Here is a 22,154-nt window from a genome sequence, read left to right on the forward strand (position 1 = left end):
GTTCAGTTTCCTGTTTTAGCATTGCTGTATTTATGATGTACTTAATATAACAAGGTAATCAGTTAACTCTTTACTATGGGATAAAATGCTAAAAATTACTGTTATGTTTTCTTTACACCAAGGTGAATATGCTTTAGACTTTGTTGTAAAACATTGTCATTTTCTGACATTGGGAACTGTTTGTTCTTTATTTTTTTGCTGTCTGACTATCTGAAGCTTAGCCAGCACCATAAATATTGAGTATGCATTTGGACAGGTCAGGAGCAGTATATGAAAAGATACTGCATCCTTCAATGCATTGGAAAATTGATGCAATAATCAAATGTAATCTGCCTGTATAGTGACTCTCACTAGAATTCAAATGCACACTGTTTTACTTGGTAAGGATAAAGCTCTTGTGGCTTCAGCATAAACAGTTGAAGTTAATTTTATCCCGTGAGAAAGTTTAAAATAGGTTGACTGTCAGTGTTCAACTATTTGTTCTAAAAAAGTTTCCAAGCTCTGTACAGTATCAGAAGTTTGTTTTATTGAGAAATTCTGAAATTTTCTCTCACCACACGATTAAGGTTCAAGGAGAGGATAGTAACCCAGTTATTTTTGCCAATACAAGTTCTGGCAAAGGATGTAAAGTGATGTAAAGTCCCTCCTGGATATAAGAAGTTCCGTGTGATTTCTCTGAGAGAATATACTGTAAATGGGACCACAAGCACTTTGCAGGAGATCTGCAACAGACTCTGGACTGAAACACGGGACAAAAGCCTCACACTTCCAGAGACTCGACCACCAGTAAGTTAAAATAATATCTTGCAAAGATTAATGTAGTAAGATTGGATACTAAAAACAGTTCAATTTTGGAAGCAATCCTGTTTGATATTTTAATAGAAAGTTGTGAAAAACTAAAGAGGATAGATAAAGAAAGACAAATGACCTTTGGAGTCATTTTTATTAATCAGAAGTTGCCTCTAGGACTGTCAGTGACTACTTCACAAGCAATGAAAAGGAACAGCTTTTACGCAAGGATCTGAAGATGGGCTGGCTTCAAATAAATAATGGTCATAAAGGCAATAGAAACCAAATGTGCTGGGAATCCTCACAAGTGTGGAGGAAAATAGAATGACAGTATTCAGCAGAGCATTTGGAAGTTGACTGTGCAAATGAGGTTCTGGGTTTGTTAAACAAGACCTTGGATCTATAACTGAAGTTTACAGAACTGCTTTTTGTTTTGACCCATTCCTTCCCCTTCCTAATCCCGTGAAGATAACTGACTGGTAACAATGACCCTTGTAAACTGGAATTTTTTCTTTTTATCACACCTTTAAAGGTGTCTCAATTTAGACAAAGGATGTAATGTATAACAAGGATGAAATGTGTAAATATTATAAGAAGTTGAAGTTACAAATCAAATGAACAAAGGGATCAAATGATAAAGGCTGACAAATAATAAATGAATAAATTAAGAAACCAAATAGTAAGAATTTTGATTATTATGTAAGAATAGCAAGGAGAAAGGATTGTGCCACAATTGTCAATTATCTTTACAAACAAGATCTGTGAGCTGTGGCATTGCTGAACGATTGTTATCAGAGCTCTGTGTGTCCAAGCGGTGAAAGAATACAGCTTGACTATTGAGAATTGGGTGGCCTTGGTTCTACAGGTTGAGGAATTTCTTTTCGTTTTAAAGATTACTTCCACTCCCAAGGAAAATTGGTTGAATAATGTTTGCAGTATTGCAGCAAGAAAGATTTGAGAGAAGAGTCAAGACAATGCTGCAGCCTTGTTTGAAACTGGTCTTCAAGTCTGGTTCTGTTGTAGATCTGTTGGTTGGTATTGTGGTCAGACAGACATAAGATGCATGCCAATTTCTGTGAGATTGTTGCTTGTACTGCAGTTAACAAGGACAGGAATTTTACCAGGGGTTCCCAATGCATAAACACCTGTCCACTGACAGACCAAATCTTTCACAACATCAGAAGAAGGCTGTGTATAGGATCAGGTACTGCACCCTGCATTTTACTTGGAGCTCTCCCTGAGATGGATGGAATCCACACTTAGATTCCAGGTGTGGTGATTTGAGATTGCTACCCAGGTGAGGGGGTTCAGACCAGTGCCCGGAACAAGGGCCCAGTGTGTAGCTGGGAACTGGAGATAGAGAATTTGTACTAGCCATGCATTGGGTGGAGTGACTGTTGGGAAGAGGAGGAATGAGGGATAGGTATGTGGCAGGGGCAGAAACCTAGCCCAGAATGGGGGCTGGAAGTGAGCCATCTGTGCAGGCAAAGCTCGGAGTTGGCAGCTTTGATAGGTTTGAGTCTGGAGCTGGGGTCTGGTGAGTGGCTGGAATCACAAAATCATGGCTGAAAGTTTATAGCTGGGAGCTCATGTCTAGGGATACACATTGTATCAAAAGGATAGGCAGGAAGGTAGAGGGGGCGGCATTGCTCTGTTGGTTAAAAATGAAATCAAATCATTAGGAAGAGGTGACATAAGGTCAGAAGGTGTTGAATCATTGTGGATAGAGATAAGGAATGTCAAGGGTAAAAAGATACTGATGGGAGTTGTATACAGACCGCCAATCAGTCGTAAGGATGTAGCCAACAAATTACAATGGGAGAAAGAAAATGCATGCCAAAAGGGCAAATTTATAATAGTCATGGGGGAATTCAGTATGCAGGTAGATTGGGAAAATCAGGTTGGTGCTGGATTACAGGAGGGGAAATTTCTAGAGTGCCTATGAGATGGCTTTTTAGAGAATCTTTTGGTTGTGCACACGACAGGTTCAGCTATTCTGGATTGGGTGTTGTGTTATCAACCAAAATTGATTAGAGAGCTTAAGGTAAAAGAACCCTTAGGAGAAAATGTATGATTAATTTCACCCTGAAATTTAAGAAGGAGAATCTAAACTCAGATGTATCTGTATTACAGTGGAGTAAAGGGAATAACAGAGACATGAGAGAGGAGATGGTCAGAATTGATGGAAAAGAACACTGGCAGGGATGACGGCAGCACAGCACTGCTGGAATTTCTGGAAGCAATTTGAAAGGCACAGGATATATACATCCCAAAGAGGAAGAAGTATTCTAAAGCAAAGATGATACACCCATGGCTAAAAAGAGAAGTTAAAGCCTACTTAAAAGTCAAAGAAAGAGCCTATAATAGAGCAAAAATTCGTGGGGAGTTTGAGGATTAGGAAACTTTTAAAAACCAACAAGGCAACTAAAATAGTCATTAAGAAAATAAAGATGGAATACAAAAGTGAGATAGCCAATAATATTAAATAGGATACCAAAATTTTCTTCAGATTCATGAAGTGTAAAAGAGGTGAGAGTAGATACTGGACTGCTAGAAAATGATCTGGAGAGAGAAGTAGTAATGGAGGACAATGAAATAGTGTACAAACTGAATAAATATTTAGTTGAACAAGAGAGAGAATAAAGGGAGCCTTTTCTGACTGGCTGCCAGTGACTAGTGGTGTTCCACAGGGGTCTGTGTGGGAACGATTCTTTTTATGTTATGCAGTTGAAATCAGAAGTTTACATACACCTTAGTCCAATACATTTAAACTCAGTTTTTCACAATTCCTGACATTTAATTCCAGAAAACATTCCCTGTCTTAGGTCAGTTAGGATCACTACTTTATTTTAAGAATGTGAAATGTCAGAATAATGATTTATTTCAGCTTTTATTTCTTTCATCACTTTCCCAGTGGGACAGAAGTTTATATACACTTTGTTAGTATTTGGTAGCATTGCCTTTAAATTGTTTAACTTGGGTCAAATATTTTGGGTAGCCTTCCACAAGCTTCTCACAGTAAGTTGATGGAATTTTATTCCATTCCTCCAGACAGATCTGGTGTAACTGAGTCGGGTTTGTATGCCACACACATAAAAGTTGCTGATGAATGCAGCAGGCCAGGCAGCATCTCTTGGACGAGGTACAGTCGACGTTTCGGGCAAAGACCCTTCGTCAGGACTAACTGAAGGAAGAGCTAGTAAGAGATTTGAGAGGGGGAAGAAGAGATCCAAAATGATAGGAGAAGACAGGAGGAGGAGGGATGGAGCCAAGAGCTGGACAGTTGATTGGCAAAAGGGATATGAGAGGATCATGGGATGGGAGGCCTAGGGAGAAACAAAGGGGGAGGGGGGAAGCCCAGAGGATGGGCAAGGAGTATAGTGAGAGGAACAGAGGGAGAAAAAGGAGAGAGAGAGAGAGAGAAACAATGTGTGTGTGTGTGTGTGTGTGTGTGTGTGTGTGTATGTATATATATATAAAAAAAATATATATATATATATATAAATAACGGATAAAATAAAATAAATAACGGATGGGGTACAAAGGGAAGGTGGGGCATTAACGGAAGTTAGAGAAGTCAATGTTCATGCCATCAGGTTGGAGGCTACCCAGACGGAATATGAGGTGTTGTTCCTCCAACCTGAGTGTGGCTTCATCTTGACAGTAGAGGAGGCCGTGGATAGTCATATCAGAATGGGAATGGGACATGGAATTAAAATGTGTGGCCACTGGGAGATCCTGCTTACTCTGGCGGACAGAGCATAGGTGTTCAGCAAAATGGTCTCCCAGTCTGCGTCAGGTCTCGCCAATATATAGGAGGCCACATTGGGATCAACGGATGCAGTATATCACCCCAGCCGACTCACAGGTGAAGTGTCGCCTCACCTGGAAGGACTGTCTGGGGTCCTGAGTGGTAGTGAGGGAGGAAGTGTAAGGGCATGTGTAGCACTTGTTCCGCTTACACGGTAAGTGCCAGGAGGGAGATCAGTGGGGAGGGATTGGGGGGACGAATGAACAAGGGAGTTGCGTAGGGAGCGATCCCTGCGGAAAGCAGAGAGAGGGGGTGAGGGAAAGGTGTGCTTAGTGGTGAGAGTCTGTAGGCTTATAGTAGACATCAGTAGATAAGCTGTCTCCAGAGACAGAGACAGAAAGATCTAAAAAGGAGAGGGAGATGTCAGAAATGGACCAGGTAAACTTGAGGGCAGGGTGAAAGTTGGAGGCAAAGTTAATAAAGTCAACGAGCTCAGCATGCATACAGGAAAGAGCGCCAATGCAGTCGTCAATGGAGCACAGAAAGTGGGGGACAGATACCAGTAAAGGTTTGGAACATGGATTGTTCCACAAAGCCAACAAAAAGGCAGGCATAGCTGGGACCCATACGGTTGCCCATAGCTACACCTTTAGTTTGGAGGATGTGGGAGGAGCCAAAGGAGAAATTAATAAGAGTAAGGACTAATTCCACTAGACGGAGCAGAGTGGTGGTAGAGGGGAACTGGTTAGGTCTGGAATCCAAAAAGAAGCAGACTCTTCTATGGACTCTCACAGCTATCTGGACTATTCCTCTTCTCACCTTGTCCCTTGCAAAAATGCCATCCCCTTCTTGCAATTCCCCCGTCTCCGCCGCATCTGCTCTCAGGATGAGGCTTTTCATTCCGGGATGAGGGAGATGTCCTCCTTTTTTAAAGAAAGGGGCTTCCCTTCCTCCACCATCAACTCTGCTCTCAAACGCATATCTCCCATTTCACGCACATCTGCTCTCACTCCATCCTCCCGCTACCCCACAAGGAATAGGGTTCCCCTTGTCCTCACCTACCACCCCACCAGCCTTCGGGTCCAACATATAATTCTCTGTAACTTCCACCACCTCCAACGAGATCCCACCAATAAGCACATCTCTCCCTCCCCCCCCCCGCTTTCCACAGGGATCGCAACTTACGTGACTCCCTTGTCTATTCGTCCCCCCCCATCCCTCCCCACCGATCTCCCTCCTGGCACTTTGTAAGCAGAGCAAGTGCTACACATGCCCTTACACTTCCTCCCTCACTACCATTCAGGGCCCCAGACAGTCCTTCCAGGTGAGGCAACCCTTCACCTGTGAGTCAGCTGGGGTGATATACTGCATCTGGTGCTCCTGATGCGGCCTTCTATATATTGGCGAGACCCGACACAGACTGGGAGAGCGTTTTGCTGAACATTTTGTCTGCCAGAGTAAGCAGGATCTCCCAGCGGCCACACATTTTAATTCCATGTCCCATTCTCATTCTGATATGACTATCCACAGCCTCCTCTACTGTCAAGATGAAGCCACACTCAGGTTGGAGGAACAACACCTTATATTCCGTCTGGGTAGCCTCCAACCTGATGGCCTGAATGTTGACTTCTCTAACTTCAGTTAATGCCCCACCTCCCCCTCGTACCCCATCCGTTATTTATTTATTTATTAGATTATGAGAACACTCAGTCCTCTTTTATTGTCATTTAGAAATGCATACATACATTACGAATGATACAATGTTTCTCCGGAGTGATATCACAGAAAACAAGACAAACCAAAGACTAACACTGACAACCACATAATTATAACATACAGTTACAGCAGTGCAAAGCAATACCATAATTTGATGAAGAACAAACCATGGACACAGTAAATAAAGTCTCAAGAGTCCCTGAGTCGATATACTCCCGAGTCCCCGATAGAGGCCGCAAAAGTGAGAAACTCCCTGTCATAAACCTCCAGGCCCCGTCACTTGCTGATGCCTTGGAAGCAGCCGACCACTGCCGGCACTGAGTCCATCCGTCTGAAAACTTCGAGCTTCTGACCAGCCTGTCCGATACAGTCTCCCGAGCGCCATCCTCTACAGAGCGCCTTCGACCTCGACCCAGCCACTGAAACACACAAAGCTGAGGATTTCGGGGCCTTCTGCTCCGGAGATTCCGGTTACCACACAGTAACAGCGGCAGCGAAGCAGGCATTTCAGAAGTTTTCCAGATGTTCCTCTGTACTCTCACGTCCATCTGCATCAAATCAGAATTGTGCACGGTCCCCTACTTGACAGATAACAGACATCACCACCAAAGTGGCCGCGCACGCTGCCATTGCGCCGCCATCTTCTCCTCCATATATATTCTTTCTCTCTCTCTCTCCTTTTTCTCCCTCTGTCCCTCTCACTATATTCCTTGCCCATCCTCCGGGCTTCCCCCCTCCCCCTTTCTTTCTCCCTAGGCCTCCCGTCCCATGATCCTCTCATATCCCTTTTGCCAATCAACCGTCCATCTCTTGGCTCCATCCCTCCCCCTCCTGTCTTCTCCTTTCATTTTGGATCTCTCCCTCCCCCTCCCACTTTCAAATCTCTTACTAGTTCTTCTTTCAGTTAGTCCTGATGAAGGGTCTTGGCCCGAAACATCGACTGTACCTCTTCCTAGAGATGCTACCTGGCCTGCTGCGTTCACCAGCAATTTTTATGTGTGTTGCTTGATATTCCAGCATCTGCAGATTTCCTCGTGTTTGCAGGTTTGTAAGCCTCCTTGCTCGCACACGCTTTTTCAGTTCTGCCCACAAATTCTCTATTGGATTGAGGTCAGGGCTGTGTGATGGTCACTCCAATACCTTGACTTTGTTGTCCTTAAGCAACTTTGCCACAACTTTGGAGGTATGCTTGGGGTCATTGTCCATTTGGAAGACCCATTTGTGTCCGAGCTTTAACTTCTTGGCTGATGTTTTGAGATGTTGCTTCAATATATCCACATAATTTTCCTTCCTCATGATGCCATCAATTTTGTGAAGTGCACCAGTCCCTCCTGCAGCAAAGCACCCCCACAACATGATGCTGCCATCCCCATGCTTCACGGTTGGGATGGTGTTCTTCGGCTTGCCAAGCCTCACCCTTTTTCCTCTGTCACATACACCATGACGGGTTAAAGAACCAGCAGAGATGGAAAGCACCTTGAAGTCCAGTATTGCTATTAACTAATAATATTTATTAGTAACTACCCAATACAGTAAAATAAATGCAGATAAATCAAATAGGTTAGCAATGATTATATATGCATAAGTGTGGAATATATATGAAAACCAACTTCTTCAAGTCCAGGGGTCAATAGATAGTCTTATGATAATGAGTAAAGTTCAGTTCAGTTTGTGGTATTGAGTTGAGTAGTGAAGGAGAGAGAGAGATTTGAGTCTTCAGGTGATCTGACGCCGTCGATCTTCCCATTGTCCTCCGTAACCTTTTTTAAGTCACCGACTGTGACCAAATCAGAGGGGACTGCTCTTCTGTGGTGGAGCTATCAACCCAGGCGAAGGTTGGACACACAAACAACTCCCCACCAGTCACTCCCTTTTCTCACTGCGAGAGTCACTGATCGATCCGCCTGATCGATCCTTCAAAAAAACCCACTTTTTCTGTGGGCACAACAAAGCTCATTCAGTGTCCAAAATCATGTGTCACAGGTCTTTCATCTGACCTCCTATTTATCTCACTGTACTGAGTACCAACTGTCTCTCAAATAACTCCTCCCATCTTGGTCTGTGTAAGAATGTACAAGCAGGCAATGTCCTTGGAGGAAGTATAAAGAACTTGCCGAAAAATCATAACACCATTTCCAAGCAGTCTTCATCTCCCTCTCTCTTAAAAACAAGATGTCGGTGTTAAATAACTTTCTTTCTCTTTTTAACAAGGTGCCTGTTGTTGAGATAGATATATATATATATTTCTCTACCTCTCTCTATCTCTATCTCTCTCTATCTCTTTCTCTCTATCTCTCTCTCTTTCTTTTCAAAAGCATAGTTCATAGGGGTAATCGAGTACAGTTTATAGGGGTAATTCAGGACCTTGTCACACCTCCAAACATAACGATGGTCATTATGGCCAAACAGTTCAATTTTTGTTTCATTAGACCAGAGGACATTTCTCCAAAAAGTAAGATCTTTGTCCCCATGTGCACTTGCAAACTGTAGTCTGGCTTTCTTATGGTGGTTTTGGAGCAGTGGCTTCTTCCTTGCTGAGCAGCCTTTCAGGTTATGTTGATATAGGACTTGTTTTACTGTGGATATAGATACTTGTCTACCTGTTTCCTCCAGCATCTTCACAAGGTCCTTTGCTGTCGTTCTGGGATTGATTTGCACTTTTTGCACCAAAGTACATTCATCTCTAGGAGACAGAATGCGTCTCCTTCCTGAGCAGTATGACAGCTGCGTGGTCCCATGGTGTTTATACTTGCGTACTATTTGTACAGATGAACGTGGTACCTTCAGGCGTTTGGAATGTGCTCCCAAGGATGAACCAGACTAGACATCATTTTCTGACCTCAATCTGATAGAAAATTTGTGGGCAGAACTGAAAAAGCGTGTGCGAGCAGGGAGGCTTACAAACCCGACTCAGTTACACCAGTTCTGTCTGGAGGAATGGAACAAAATTCCAGCAACTTACTGTGAGAAGCTTGTGGAAGACTACCCAAAATGTTTGACCCAAGTTAAACAAATTAAAGGCAATGCTACCAAATGCTAACAAAGTGTATGTAAACTTCTGACCTGCTGGGAAAGTGATGAAAGAAATAAAAGCTGAAATGAATCATTCTCTCTACTATTATTCTGACATTTCACATTCTTAAAATAAAGTAGTGATCCTAACTGAGCTAACACAGAGTGTGTTTTCTAGGCTTAAATGTCAGGAATTGTGAAAAACTGAGTTTAAGTGTATTTGGCTAAGGTGTATGTAAACTTCTGACTTCAACTGTATGTCAATGATTTGGATGATGGAATTGATGCTTTGTTGGAAAGTTTGCAGATGAAAAGAAGATAGGCAGAGGTAGGTAGTTTTGAGGAAACGGAGGCTACAGAAGAACTGAGACAGATGAGGAGAATGGGCAAAGAAATAGCAGATGGAATACAGTGTCGGGAAGTGTACGGACATGTACTTTGGTAGAAGAAATGAAATGGTTGACTCTTTCTAAATGGAGGGAAAATACAGAAGTCCTCATACAGAATTCCCTAGAGGTTAATTTGCAGTTTGAGTCTGTGGTGAGGAAGGCAAATGCAATGTTAGCATTCATTTCAAGAGGACTAGAATATAAAAACAAGGATGTAATGTTGAGACTTTATAAAGTACGGGTGAGGCTTCACTTGGAGTATTGTGAAGAGGTTTGGCCCCTTAGAAAGGATGTGCTGAAATTGGAGATGGTTCAAAAGAGGTTCACAAAAATGTTTCCATGATTGAATGGCTTGTCATATGAAGAGCATTTGATGGCTCTGGGCCTTATTTCATTAGAATTCAGAAGAATAAGGGGTGAACTCATAGAAACCTGTCAAATGGTGAAAGGCCTTGATAGAGTGCATGTGGAGAGAAAGTTTCCTATGGTGGGAGAGTTTAAGACCAGAGGACATAGCCTCAGTACAGAGGGGCATCCTTTTAGAATGGAGTTGAGGAGGAATTTCTTTAGCTAGAGAGCTGTGAGTCTATGGAATTCTTTGCTACAAGCAGCTAAGTCTTTATGAATATTTAAGGCAGAAGTTGATAGATTCTTGACTGGTCAAGGCATGAAGGGATACAGGAAGAAAGCAGGAGATTGAGGCTGAGAGGAAAATTAGATCAGCCATGATTGAATGGTGGAGCAGACTCAATGGGCCAAATGACCTAATTCTGCTCCTATCTCCTAAGGTCTCAAGATCAGAGGCAGGACTGTTAAAGGAGACATCAGGGGCAGCTTCTCACACAAAGGCTGGTGAACATTTGGAATGAGTTGCTAGAAATATGTGTCTACCTCAGCCACTTAGCTATATTTAAAATCCATCAAGGTAGTTACAGTACTTGTATAGGAGATGCTTAAAGGGCATAGGACCAGACACTGGAAGATGGGACTAATTGACTGGATAATGCAGTCAGCATGGAGGAGTAGGGTGAAGGGCATACCACCATGCTCTTTGACTACCACTCTGTCTCATTTGACAAGTAAGTATTTTGGAGTCAGACTATATTTTAGCGAATGTTTTAATTGGCCAACTCCCTGCAAATCCAGGCATTGTCTAGAAATGTTTCTGTAAATGTAGACAAAAGTAAAAAAAAAAGTTATTTTATTACGATTACTCCCTGTAATAAGATTGTGGACATGTATTTAATTTCACAGGTTACACAAGCATGGAAAGCATTCCCAATTGAGTTCACATCACAGTGAAGATGGACCCAGTACTTGCAAGTTCCTCTCCTGTAAACAGTACTGAAATGGTTGACAGCTTTTATTCACAGTTTTCTCCATCTCTCCTGCATAACACGTCTGACCAGCCATGCCAATTCGTTGTGTCATCCCGGTTCATCTCCCACTTCATCCCTGTGATCCACAGTATCATCTTTCTCTTGGGCTTCATTGAGAACAGCATGGTAATCACCGTCCTTTGTCATCGCATTCAATTAAAAACTGTTGTTAACATCTACATCATCAACTTATCAATTGTTGATTTGCTCCTCCTATCCACACTACCCCTTTGGGCAGTCTATTATGCCACTGGGTACAACTGGCTTTTTGGGACAGTGATGTGTAAAATATGTAGCTCTCTTATTTCTCTCAATCTATATTGCAGTGGATTTTTTGTCATGTGCATGAGTATTGACTGCTATCTAGTAATTCTGCATCCTATTGATTCCCAGACAAAGAGGTCTTTATGCCAGGCTCACTGTGTCGCGATCCTCGTGTGGATGGTGGCTTTGATTGCAACCTTTCCAATCATCTACTTCCAAGGCCCCCTTTATGCCAGATGGCTGGAAAGCACAATATGCACGATGATTTATCCCCCCAACAAAGCCAGTCATTGGTCTGTGGCCATGTCTTTGATGGAAAATACTCTGGGCTTCTTCATTCCCTTCACTGTTATAGGTGCATGCTTTGGTTCGTTTGTCTGTCACCTGATGAGAATGGAAGTATCTGAAAAGAACAACTGCATACGCAATAAGGTGCTCTGGATGGTAGCAGTAGTGGCCCTGGCCTTTTTCATCTGCTGGTTGCCGTTCCAGGTACTAGTCTTTACGAATGCGTTGCTGAAGCTGAACTTCCTCACTGACTGCCAAATCACTACCATAATTGGAACTGCAATGCCATTCAGCATTTGCCTCGGTTTTGCGAACAGCTGCATCAACCCCCTTATCTACTGCTTTCTGGGAGATCACTTTCCAATGAAACTCAGTGATATGACTCGCAGAGGTTCTGCCACTCTCTACAACCGAAGGAGCTCAACAACATAGATCAGCCCTTCACAGGGAACAGGCCCTTCAGACTGTACCAACCATGATGCCAATCTAACTAACCCCATCTGCCTGTACCAGCCATGATGCCAATCTAACTAACCCCATCTGCCTGCTCAGGGCCTGTACCAGCCATGATGCCAATCTAACCAACCCCATCTGCCTGTACCAGCCATGATGCCAATCTAACCAACCCCATCTGCCTGTACCAGCCATGATGCCAATCTAACCAACCCCATCTGCCTGCACAGGGCCAGTACCAACCATGATGCCAATCTAACTAACCCCATCAGCCTGCACAGGGCCTGTACCTTCCCATCACTCACCTGTTTATGTGCCTGTCTAAATGCCTCTTAATCGTTGATTTCATATCTACTTCCATCCTGTTCTCTGGCAGTGCATTCCAAGCACCTTCCACTCTCTGTGTGAACTTCGCCCAGCTATCTCTTTTAAACACCCCACCTCACCTTGAAGCTATGCCCTTTGTATTTAACATCTTCACCTTGGGAAAAGACCTTTATCTATCCCATCTGTGCCTCTCATAATTTTATAAGCCTGTCTAGGGTCTGTCCTTAGTCCTTGTCCAACCTCTCCAATCCAGCAATAATCTGGTAAACTTCGTCTACACCCTTAGAAAGCCTCCACATCCTTAAAGTAATGTGGCAATCTGTATCCAGCATCACTTCCTCTTCTTGCAAGGACAGAGACAAAGATGATATTGGGTCTAATCCTTTGTGAGAGATTAGATCTAATGAAACAAAGATGTCAGCTAAAGTTCTGTTGATATCCCACATGGGTGTGTGACCAGTGGTAAAGCATGGAGACACAAGAGACTGTACCTGCTGGAATATGAAGCAACATCCAAAGTACCAGAGCAGCTCAGCAGGTCAGGCAGCATTTATAGAGGGAACTGGACAGTCAGTACTTTTCAATTGGACATGTGGGCTCAGAGAATCAAATTCACATAAAATATCGCGACAAGGTGGATCTTTGTTTACGTAGTGACCTTTGCTTCAAAGCCACTGAGGATTTTCATCTCTGCCATGAGAAATTCCTTTGCAGTTTCACAAATTAAATGACCATACTTTTGAGTTGACTACAAACCGTGAAGTAACCAGCATCATCATAACCCACCATTTGTGTAGGCCTCAGAGTGCTTGTTCTCATATGGAACTATGAAATATATATATGGATATTGCACAGTAACTCAGCTCGGTGACCCATCATGAGGAAAGTCAGGCTGGATGTGAACTTGGAAACCCAATGTCTCATATGCTAGACTGAAGAGAATGCTAATAGACATTTGGAGGATTAGAGAACTTATTGACCGCACTCCCCCCCACCCCCCCCCACCACCAACCAAAAAACAGAAGACATCATGCTGAGGAATGCTCCATCATCGTACCTGAACTAGATTCGACAATGTCTTCTGCAGTGGACTCCCTAACAATGATATTTTGTTTCAAGAATGGTCTACCTGTGCTTTTCTGAGCATTGCCCAAACTGGTCTTTCACCATGTATTCCTCTTGTAGCATTGACATCTAATGTCTGTACCCAATATGTGGGTGCAGAACAATCTCCATGCACAATAATGTTGGGTATCATCTTGATCAATCAATTTTTCAAATTGGTATAGTGGTGCAGTTCATAACACATACATTGAACACTTGAATTTCTGGCCCATGATTTCTGAATGCTATTGGGAATATAATAATGAAATAAACACAGATGATGCTGAAAATATTCTTCAGAAAGCAATGATGATGGCATTCAGATGCCTCATTTGTTGTGACACCTGTTTTACGGTGCCGTGGCCATGTTGGAGTCACACCACTGAACCTGTTTCTGTATGGCGTTCCTCTGTGAGAGGTTTCTTTTGCTTTATCAGTATATAGATAATCTCTAGTGAATATCAGTCTCCAGGGTGCTATGTAACACTATTCTATTGCTAAATTGTTTTCTTACAAATCATACACACTTATATCTTATTAGCCAAGCAAAGGATGCAATCAATCAGCACAAGAATGAAAGAGTAAATATTTTGATTGGTTACATTTCACCTCCTCAGATTGTTCCAAAGTGTTGTGCGGTCAAAGATTTATCTCTTAAAGTGAGGTCATTATTTTGAAACCACAGAGAGAGCTACTTATCTCACTGGCAAGACCCAGTTCTGGAAAGGTTCTTGAGTGGTTTCTAATGGTCTTGAATCAAAATCTGAATGCTGTATAGAGATAGTCTTAGACCTGGTGTGAGAGTTAGATTGTGACTGGTGTGTAAGGAACACTAATTTTAACATTTATTATGCTTTGACATTTTGTGTTTATTATCTATTGAAAAAATATGTTTGGTTTATACCATTAAATACACAACTCTTGTTAATATTTACTTGCCTGGCTTCTGCTCTGCAACACAAGATGTTATGACTTTAGAGGAAGTGCTATCTCGTGACTGGTTCATAGGAAACAAATTACATGTCAGCAAAAATCTGATATTGCAAGTAGACTCAATTGACTCTAGATACATGTAGAGTTCTTTAAAATTGTATTGGGACTGATGTTATTAGGCATTGTTCTAATAATCTGAAGGTGTTCACATTCTCAAATTTGTGGATGATAGGGAGGTTGGAGATGAGTAATAAAATTACACATCAAATTAGCTATAATAATTGAACAGAAGTAGGTAGCAAATGATATTTAATGTGGAAAAGTGTCTTGCTGCTCTAAGGAGCCCTCATCCACTTGGGATGCTCTTAAGTTGGAAATTCAACCACCATTTGAGAAAGGTCTTATGAGTAGCAATGTAATGATCAGATAATCACTGGATAATCATTGATGTTGAAAGAGGGTCAAATAAATACTGTAGACGATTCTTCTTCACAAATTGAAGCAATATGTATTACATTCCCTGGGAAAGAAGATGACACCTTAGTTTAACATTTCAATGCAATACTCCGGTTCTCCACCAGCACCATAGAATCATGTACAGCACAGAAACAGGTCCTTCAGCTCATCAAATCCACGTTGAGCACTTGCCTATCTACACTTATCCCACTTCTCCACTTCTACACCTTGCCTAGTGGTGCCTCTTGAAGTTTCTATTAAGTCAATAGTTGCTATTAAATTGCTGTGGCATGATCCTCAGTACTACACACACATTGTATTCCATGGTCCTGTCCCCAGTATGATTACCCCCACCCCCCATGTAGTATTTGTCTTTTCCAAATGTTGAGCTTCCAGTCTTGATTTTTTTGTGACTGTAGCTCAGTAATCCCCCCCACTCCTCTCTTCCATTGTATAATTGCCTCCAGTTTTCAATTTAACATGCACATTGCTTGCTGCATAAATAACATATTTAATATATTAAATTATTTGTTTTAAACCACTTTATTTTTGTTAAACTTTTTATTCTTCTGATCTAAAACATTAAGTTTCCCCTTACAGTCAATCTCCTCCCTTACTTTGTACCTTCCTTCCCCCCCCGCCACCCTTTTACTATTTTGATTATATTTATATTTCTTGTAAATCCCTCTGCCTTTTGCATGTGGTGGAAGCCTTTGCACCTTCCAGGTAGACATAGATTCAATTCAAAATGCAGGACTAATGAAGGGTCTCGGCCCAAAACATCGACTGCACTCTTTTCCATAGAAGTTGCCTGGCTTGCTGAGTTCCTCCAGCATTTTGTGTGTGTTGCTTGGATGTCCAGCATCTGCAGGTTTTCTCCTGTCTGTGATTGGACGTAGATCCTATTGTCTGTGATTGGACATAGATCCTATTGTCTGTGATTGAACATAGATCCTATTGTCTGTGATTAGATGTAGATACTATTGTCTGTGATTGGATATAGATCCTATTTCTGTCTTGGCAGGGATCATTCCCACATTTAAGCTCCTTCCTCTCCCAGGACCTGTGCCAATGTCACTTGTAAAGGAATACCTCTTTCCCACATTGGCTTTTCAGGAGCTTGCTGAATCTTCTGATCTGTCTGTTTATGTAACTGTTCACATGTGGCAGGGATCACCATCCTAGAGATTCTGCTTTGAAATGTGAAGCTTAAATCCTGAAACCTTTCTGGCAGGACTTCCTCCCTATTCCCATTACGTATGTCAAAAGGAAGGAACAAATTCAACAGAGCTTGATGAGTGTCAACATGAAGAATTCGAACGGATGATGAAAAAACAACTTGGAACACAAAGAGCAACTATGAAATTGAATGATCAAGGAGCATAAAACAAAATAATAAAATATACATCAGAAAGAAGGAAGGTGAAGGCAGGAATTGTGTCACTTGGACATTACAGGTAACTAGAGAAAGGAAGCTGAAGATAGGGATTGTGTCACTTAGATTCCACAGGAAACCAGAGGGAGGAAGGTGAAGGTGAGGATTGTGCCATTTAGACACCACAGGTAACCAGAGGAAGTTGGTGGAAATACTAAAGCATTCTCTAGCTGGTGTTTATGGTGGAGATGACATCAAGCCCTTTGGCTCTGATTAACTTCATTAACACAATTTAAAAGAACTTAGCAAAGTTGGCATATGTCATTCATGGCAAAGAAGTACTGGCTGAGGAGTGGTGGTGAGTGACACCAAGCCTACCTTTAATAAAGAGGCTGCACACGACAGGCAAGTCATAGTTGAGTCAGCTTATCAGAGGTAGTGGGAAAATAATGGGATCTACACAAAAGAGACTATCAAGAGAAGTTTATTACAAAGAGTTGGCAAGAATTTCATAAAGGAACATCCTGCTTGACAAGCCTTAATTTTCTTGAGCAGGTAACAAAGACATTGAACATAGGTATTTTATCTATGGCCCTTGATAAGCTAGCCTGCAATAAATTAATAATTAAGATCAGAGAACATGGAGTCAAGGATCAAGTAGCGGAACTGACTGTGGACTGGCATCAAAACAAAAAGCAGAGCGTTGGAATGGGGACTAGGTTTTCACAGTTGAATCTGAGCTGTGGCTTTCGGCAAGGATGAGTGTTGACAGCTGTGCTGTTAAAAATTTGCATCCCTGAATTAGACTCTGAAACCAGAAATACAATTTGTAGGTGCCTGCAAACTGAAAGGATGGTAGGAGTCAAGGATGATAATAGAAGGAAGTTAAATGAACTTATGGAAAGGACAAATAATTAGAAAATTAAGTTCAACATCAATAAACAGGATGTAATAAATTTTGAAATTGCATTGTTTGAGATGTGCAAAGCTGGGCAAGGTAGAAGAACAAAGGAATTCATGATGCTTACAACTAAATACAGTGCCAATAAAAAGCATAATGCCACCCACCCCCCCCCCCCCCGGAAGTTTTCATGTTTTGTTGTTTTACAACATTGAAATACAGTGGCTTTAATTTGGCTTTTCTTGACACTGATCAATGGAAAAAGATTATTTTGTGTCAATGTGAAAACAGATTTCTTCCAAGTTATCTAAGTTAGTTACAAATATAAATGATTGCATAAGTATTCACCCCCTTCAAGTCTGTACTTAGTATATGCACCCTTGGTAGCAATTACAGCCCTGAGTCTATGTGACTAGGTCTTTATCAGCTTTGCACATCTGGACACGGCAGTCTTTCCCCCATTTTTCTTTACAAAACTGCTCAAGCTTTGTCAGATAGCATGGGGATCATGAGTGAACAATCTTTTTCAAGTCCAGCCACAAATTTTCAATTGGATTGAGGTCTGGACTCTGACTTGGCCACTCCAGGACATTAGCTTTAATGTTTTTAAGCCATTCCTGTGTAGTTTTGGTTTTATACATGGGGTCATTGTCTTGCTGGAAAACAAATCTTTTCCCAAGTTGCAGTTCTCTTGCAGACTGCATCAGGTTTTCCTCCAGGATTTTGTTGTATTTTGCTGCATTCATTTTACCCTTTACCTTCACAAGCATTCCAGGGTCTGCTGCAGTGAAGCATCCCACAGTATGATGCAGCCTACCTAGGCTCATTTCATTTGCCTGCATTTTCAATTCCTGGAAACTGTCATCTGATAATCGAACTCTATTTTTCAAAGGTAGCTGCAGCATTTACAGAGTCCATGCCTGATTAGTTTTTGTATCATTCAAATAATTTATCAGGGTGATCTTAAGTACTGGCCTAAAACATCAAATGATACCATCATAATGATCAAAGCTCTCCTACAGTATGGTTCCTATAGATAGAACAGCATCTGTCCTTTTGGTAAAGACAGTTTAAGATAAGAGCCCATGATATTACAGGGAACATACTAGCATGGATAGAGAATTGGCTGACTGGCTGGAGACAAAGAGTAGGAATAAAGGGAGCCTTTTCTGGTTAGCTGCTGGTGATAAGTGGTGTTCTGCAAGGGTTGGTGTTGGGACCAGTCCTTTTTAGGTTGTATGTCAATGATTTGGATGATGGAATTAATAGCTTTGCAGTGAATTCTGTGGACGATACGAAGATAGATGGAGGGGCAGGTGGTATTGAGGAAGCAGAGAGGCTGAGAAGGACTTGACAGATTAGGAGGGTAGGCAAAGAAGTGGCAGATAGAATACAGTGTTGGGAAGTGTATGGTCATGCACTTTGGTAGAAGGAACAAAAGCATAGAGTGTATTCTAAATGGGCAGAAAATTAAAAAATCTAAGGTGCAAAGGGGTCTGAGAGTCCTCATGAATAATTTCCTAAAGGTTAACTTGCAGGTGGAGTTGGTGGTGAGGAAGGCTAATGCACACTTGGCATTCATTTGAAAAGGACTAGAATATAAAAACAAGGATGTATTCTGAGGCTTTATAAGGCACTGGTGAGGCTTCATTCAGAGTATTGTGAACAGTTTTGGGCCCCATATCTTGCTGACATTGGAGAGGTTCAGAGGAGGTTTATGAAAATGATTCCAGGATTGAAAGGGTTATCGTATGAGGAACATCTGATGGCTCTGGGCCCTTACTTGTGGAATTTAGAAAAATGAGGGGGCATCTCATTGAAACCTATTGAATGTTGAAAGGCCTCGATAGAGTGCATGAGGAGAGACTGCTTCTTATAGCGGGAAAGTGTAGGACCAAGGGACACATACTCACAATAAAGGGACATCCATTTAGAATGGAGATGAGAAATTTCTTTAGCAAGAGGGTGGTGTTATGGAATTCATTGCAAAAGGCAAGTGCAAAGGCCAGGCCTTGGGTGTATTTAAGGCGAAGGTTGATAGGTTCTTGATTAGTCATGGTGTGAAAGGTTTTGGGGAGAAGGCAGGAGAATGGAGTTGCCAAGGAAAATAGATAAGCCATGATTAAAATGCAGAGCAGATCCAATGGGCCGAATGGCTGTATTCTGTTCCTATCAGTTACACTCTTACTCAGACAATGATTTAGATAAACTATTGATGAGCAGTTTTTTTTAATATGTCAGTGAAGGTGTTTGTCTTTGATAGTGCAAGTTTATTTGAACTGGTAGCCATCCACAATATGGGGACCGTGCCAATGTGTTAAGACAACCACATACAGTGCTGGCAGGGGCTAGGATGACCAAAATACCACCTTGACTGTTTCAAAATGGATTGTGAAAAATAAAAAGTGGATTACAAACTTCCACTAGAGGGGGCAGTTATCCAGTCGATGGACGCCACACTGCGTGAACAGCAGATGACAGTGAAATGTATTCCGCCTAGTCAAGTGGTCGTCTTCGAGGGAAGTGCAATGGCTTTCTTCATATGAGAACCGCAATTGCAATGTTCTGGCAAATGAGTTTTACAATAAGCATCATTCTCTTCAACATTTTCTATCTGTATCTCAGTATCCAATCCCCTCTCACTTTTTGAAGCAGTCTAATATCTTACCTTTAGCTTATTTGTTAAATTTCTCATCCACAGCAAATAGAAAACATTTCCTGCTGTAATGACCTTGGTTCCACTAAGAGCAGTAAATGTAAATTTGTGAGTGATGTCAGTTTACTGAAGCTCGTCTGAAACCCTTGCCCTAAAACATAATGACCACAGAAGTCATAGCCAGAAAGGAACCCTCTTTATAAGTCACACCATCATCAGAAAAACACACTCAAAATGCTGAAGCAACTCAGCAGATCCTATGGAAATAAATAAACAGTTGGCATTTCAGGCCAAGACCCTTTTTCAGGCCAGGAAAGGAAGAGTGAAGAAGCCAGAATAAAAAGGTAGGGGATGCAAACATGAGGAAATCTACAGATGCTGGAAATTCAAGCAACACACATAAAAGTTGCTACTGAACGCAGCAGACCAGGCAGCATCTCTAGGAAGAGGTACAGTCAACATTTTGGGCCGAGACCCTTCGTCAGGACTAACTGAAAGAAGAGCTAGTAAGAGATTTGAAAGTGGGAGGGGGAGATCTGAAATGACAGGAGAAGACAGGAGGGGGAGGGATGGAGTCAAGAGCTGGACAGTTGATTGACAAAAAGGATATGAGAGGATCATGGGACAGGAGGCCAAGGGAGAAGGAAAAGGGTGGGGGGGAAAATCCTAGAGGATGGGCAAGGGGTGTAGTGAGAGGGACACCCCTTGCCCATCCTCTGGGCTTCCCCCCCCCTTTTCTTTCTCCCTAGGCCTCCTGTCCCATGATCCTCTCATATCCCTTTTGCCAATCACCTGTCCAGCTCTTGGCTCCATCTCTCCCCCTGTCTTCTCCTATCATTTTGGATCTCCCCCTCCCCCTCCCACTTTCAAATCTCTTACTTGCTCTTCTTTTAGTCAGTCCTGACGAAGGGTCTCGGCTCGAAATGTCAACTGTACCTCTTCCTAGAGATGCTGCCTGGCCTGCTGCGTTCACCAGCAACTTTGATGTGTGTTGCTTAAAAAGGTAGGGGAGGTGAGGGAGGATGGCTAGAAGATGTTAGGTGAAGCCAGGAGGGTGAGAAAGGTAAAGGGCTGGAGAAAAAGAAATCTGATAGGAGAGGAAAGAGGATCATGGGAGAAATGGAAGAAGGAAGGACATCAGGGTGAGGTAATAGCCAGGTAAGGAGAAGAGGTAAGAGGCAAGAGAGGAGAATGGAAGAAGAGGGTCAGAGGAGGGGAAAAAGAAAAAAAATTACTGGAAGAAGTCAATATTCATGCCATCAGGTAGGAGGCTACCCAGGTGGAATATGAGTTGTTGCTCCTCCAACCTGAGAGTGGCCTCATCATCACAAAAGAGGGCCGGCATGTCAGAACATGGATAGGAATCAGAATTAAAGTTGCAACCACCAGCAAATTCCATTTTTGGCGGATGGAGAGGAGATGCTCGACAAAGCAGTCCCCCAATTTACGGTGGGTTTCAACAATGCAGAGGAGGCCACATAGGATACAACAGACGACCCCAACAGATTCCCAGGTGAAGTATTGCCTCACCTTGAAGGACTGTTTGGGGCCTGAATGGAGCTGATGCTTAATTTATGTAGATAAGCGTAATGTACAACTGACAAGTTCAGATGTTAAGATTCAGGCCCCCAGGACCTTTCAACATTTGCAAGGGAGTTGCAGTAATAAAGTATGGTGACAGCATGGTGTACCATTCTGGACGCTTTCAGGAGCAAATAATTAGAAAATGTTTCCACAGTTTTGGATCTCGCATTTCCTAATGATCACATTTGTTCACCAGGAATGCTGGGCAACATTCCCTGTGGTTATTCCAGGCCTGTGGCTGTGCTCCTGATCCAGCAGTATCCTCATGTGATGGAAGGAAGATCAGCTCACTATGTTATGAACAGTCACACTCAGAATACAGTATCAGAAACTACTGGGGAGCAGAGTGTTAACAGTATTCCCAGAACAATAACCAGTCAAGCACCATGCTGTCACCATACTTTATTACTGCAACTCCCTTGCAAATGTTGAAAGGTCCTGGGGGCCTGAATCTTAACATCTGAACTTGTCAGTTGTACATTACGCTTATCTACATAAATTAAGCATCAGTGAACTGGTTAAGGGTGGACTAAGTGCTGACTGAAGAACAATGACATCTTCTGATCCTATTCTTAAGACTGAGAGCAAAACCACCCAAGATAGAATCGGGCAATTTTCCACTTTGCCAGTAATGATATTGGAGTGACTTGGCAGAGGGTTGGTTGTTTCTGCGCACACCCTCAGCCTTGCAGTTGTTGTGTTGCCTGGTCTCAGCCTTTCTGTTTACAATGCATTCAGGTGATTCTGCATTATCACATGAGGTGACAAATATCTGGC

General features: G+C 42.3%; 1 protein-coding gene across 2 annotated transcripts; it reads left to right on the forward strand.

The window, feature by feature from the left end:
• Window positions 1-14,635, forward strand: LOC134353299 (type-2 angiotensin II receptor-like). 2 transcript variants are annotated; one of them, XM_063061334.1, is made up of 2 exons: window positions 1-54; window positions 10,912-14,635. In XM_063061334.1, exon 2 carries the CDS (start codon window positions 10,962-10,964, stop codon window positions 12,018-12,020), a length of 1,059 nt encoding a protein of 352 aa, XP_062917404.1. In that variant the 5' UTR covers window positions 1-54; window positions 10,912-10,961; the 3' UTR covers window positions 12,021-14,635. The 2 variants fall into 2 exon arrangements, with proteins under 2 accessions (XP_062917404.1, XP_062917403.1); XM_063061333.1 differs by lacking the exon at window positions 1-54 and adding an exon at window positions 567-786.
• The last annotated feature ends 7,519 nt before the right edge of the window (window positions 14,636-22,154 follow it).

Source organism: Mobula hypostoma, chromosome 10, assembly GCF_963921235.1.
Source record: "Mobula hypostoma chromosome 10, sMobHyp1.1, whole genome shotgun sequence".
Classification (NCBI taxonomy): domain Eukaryota; kingdom Metazoa; phylum Chordata; class Chondrichthyes; order Myliobatiformes; family Myliobatidae; genus Mobula; species Mobula hypostoma.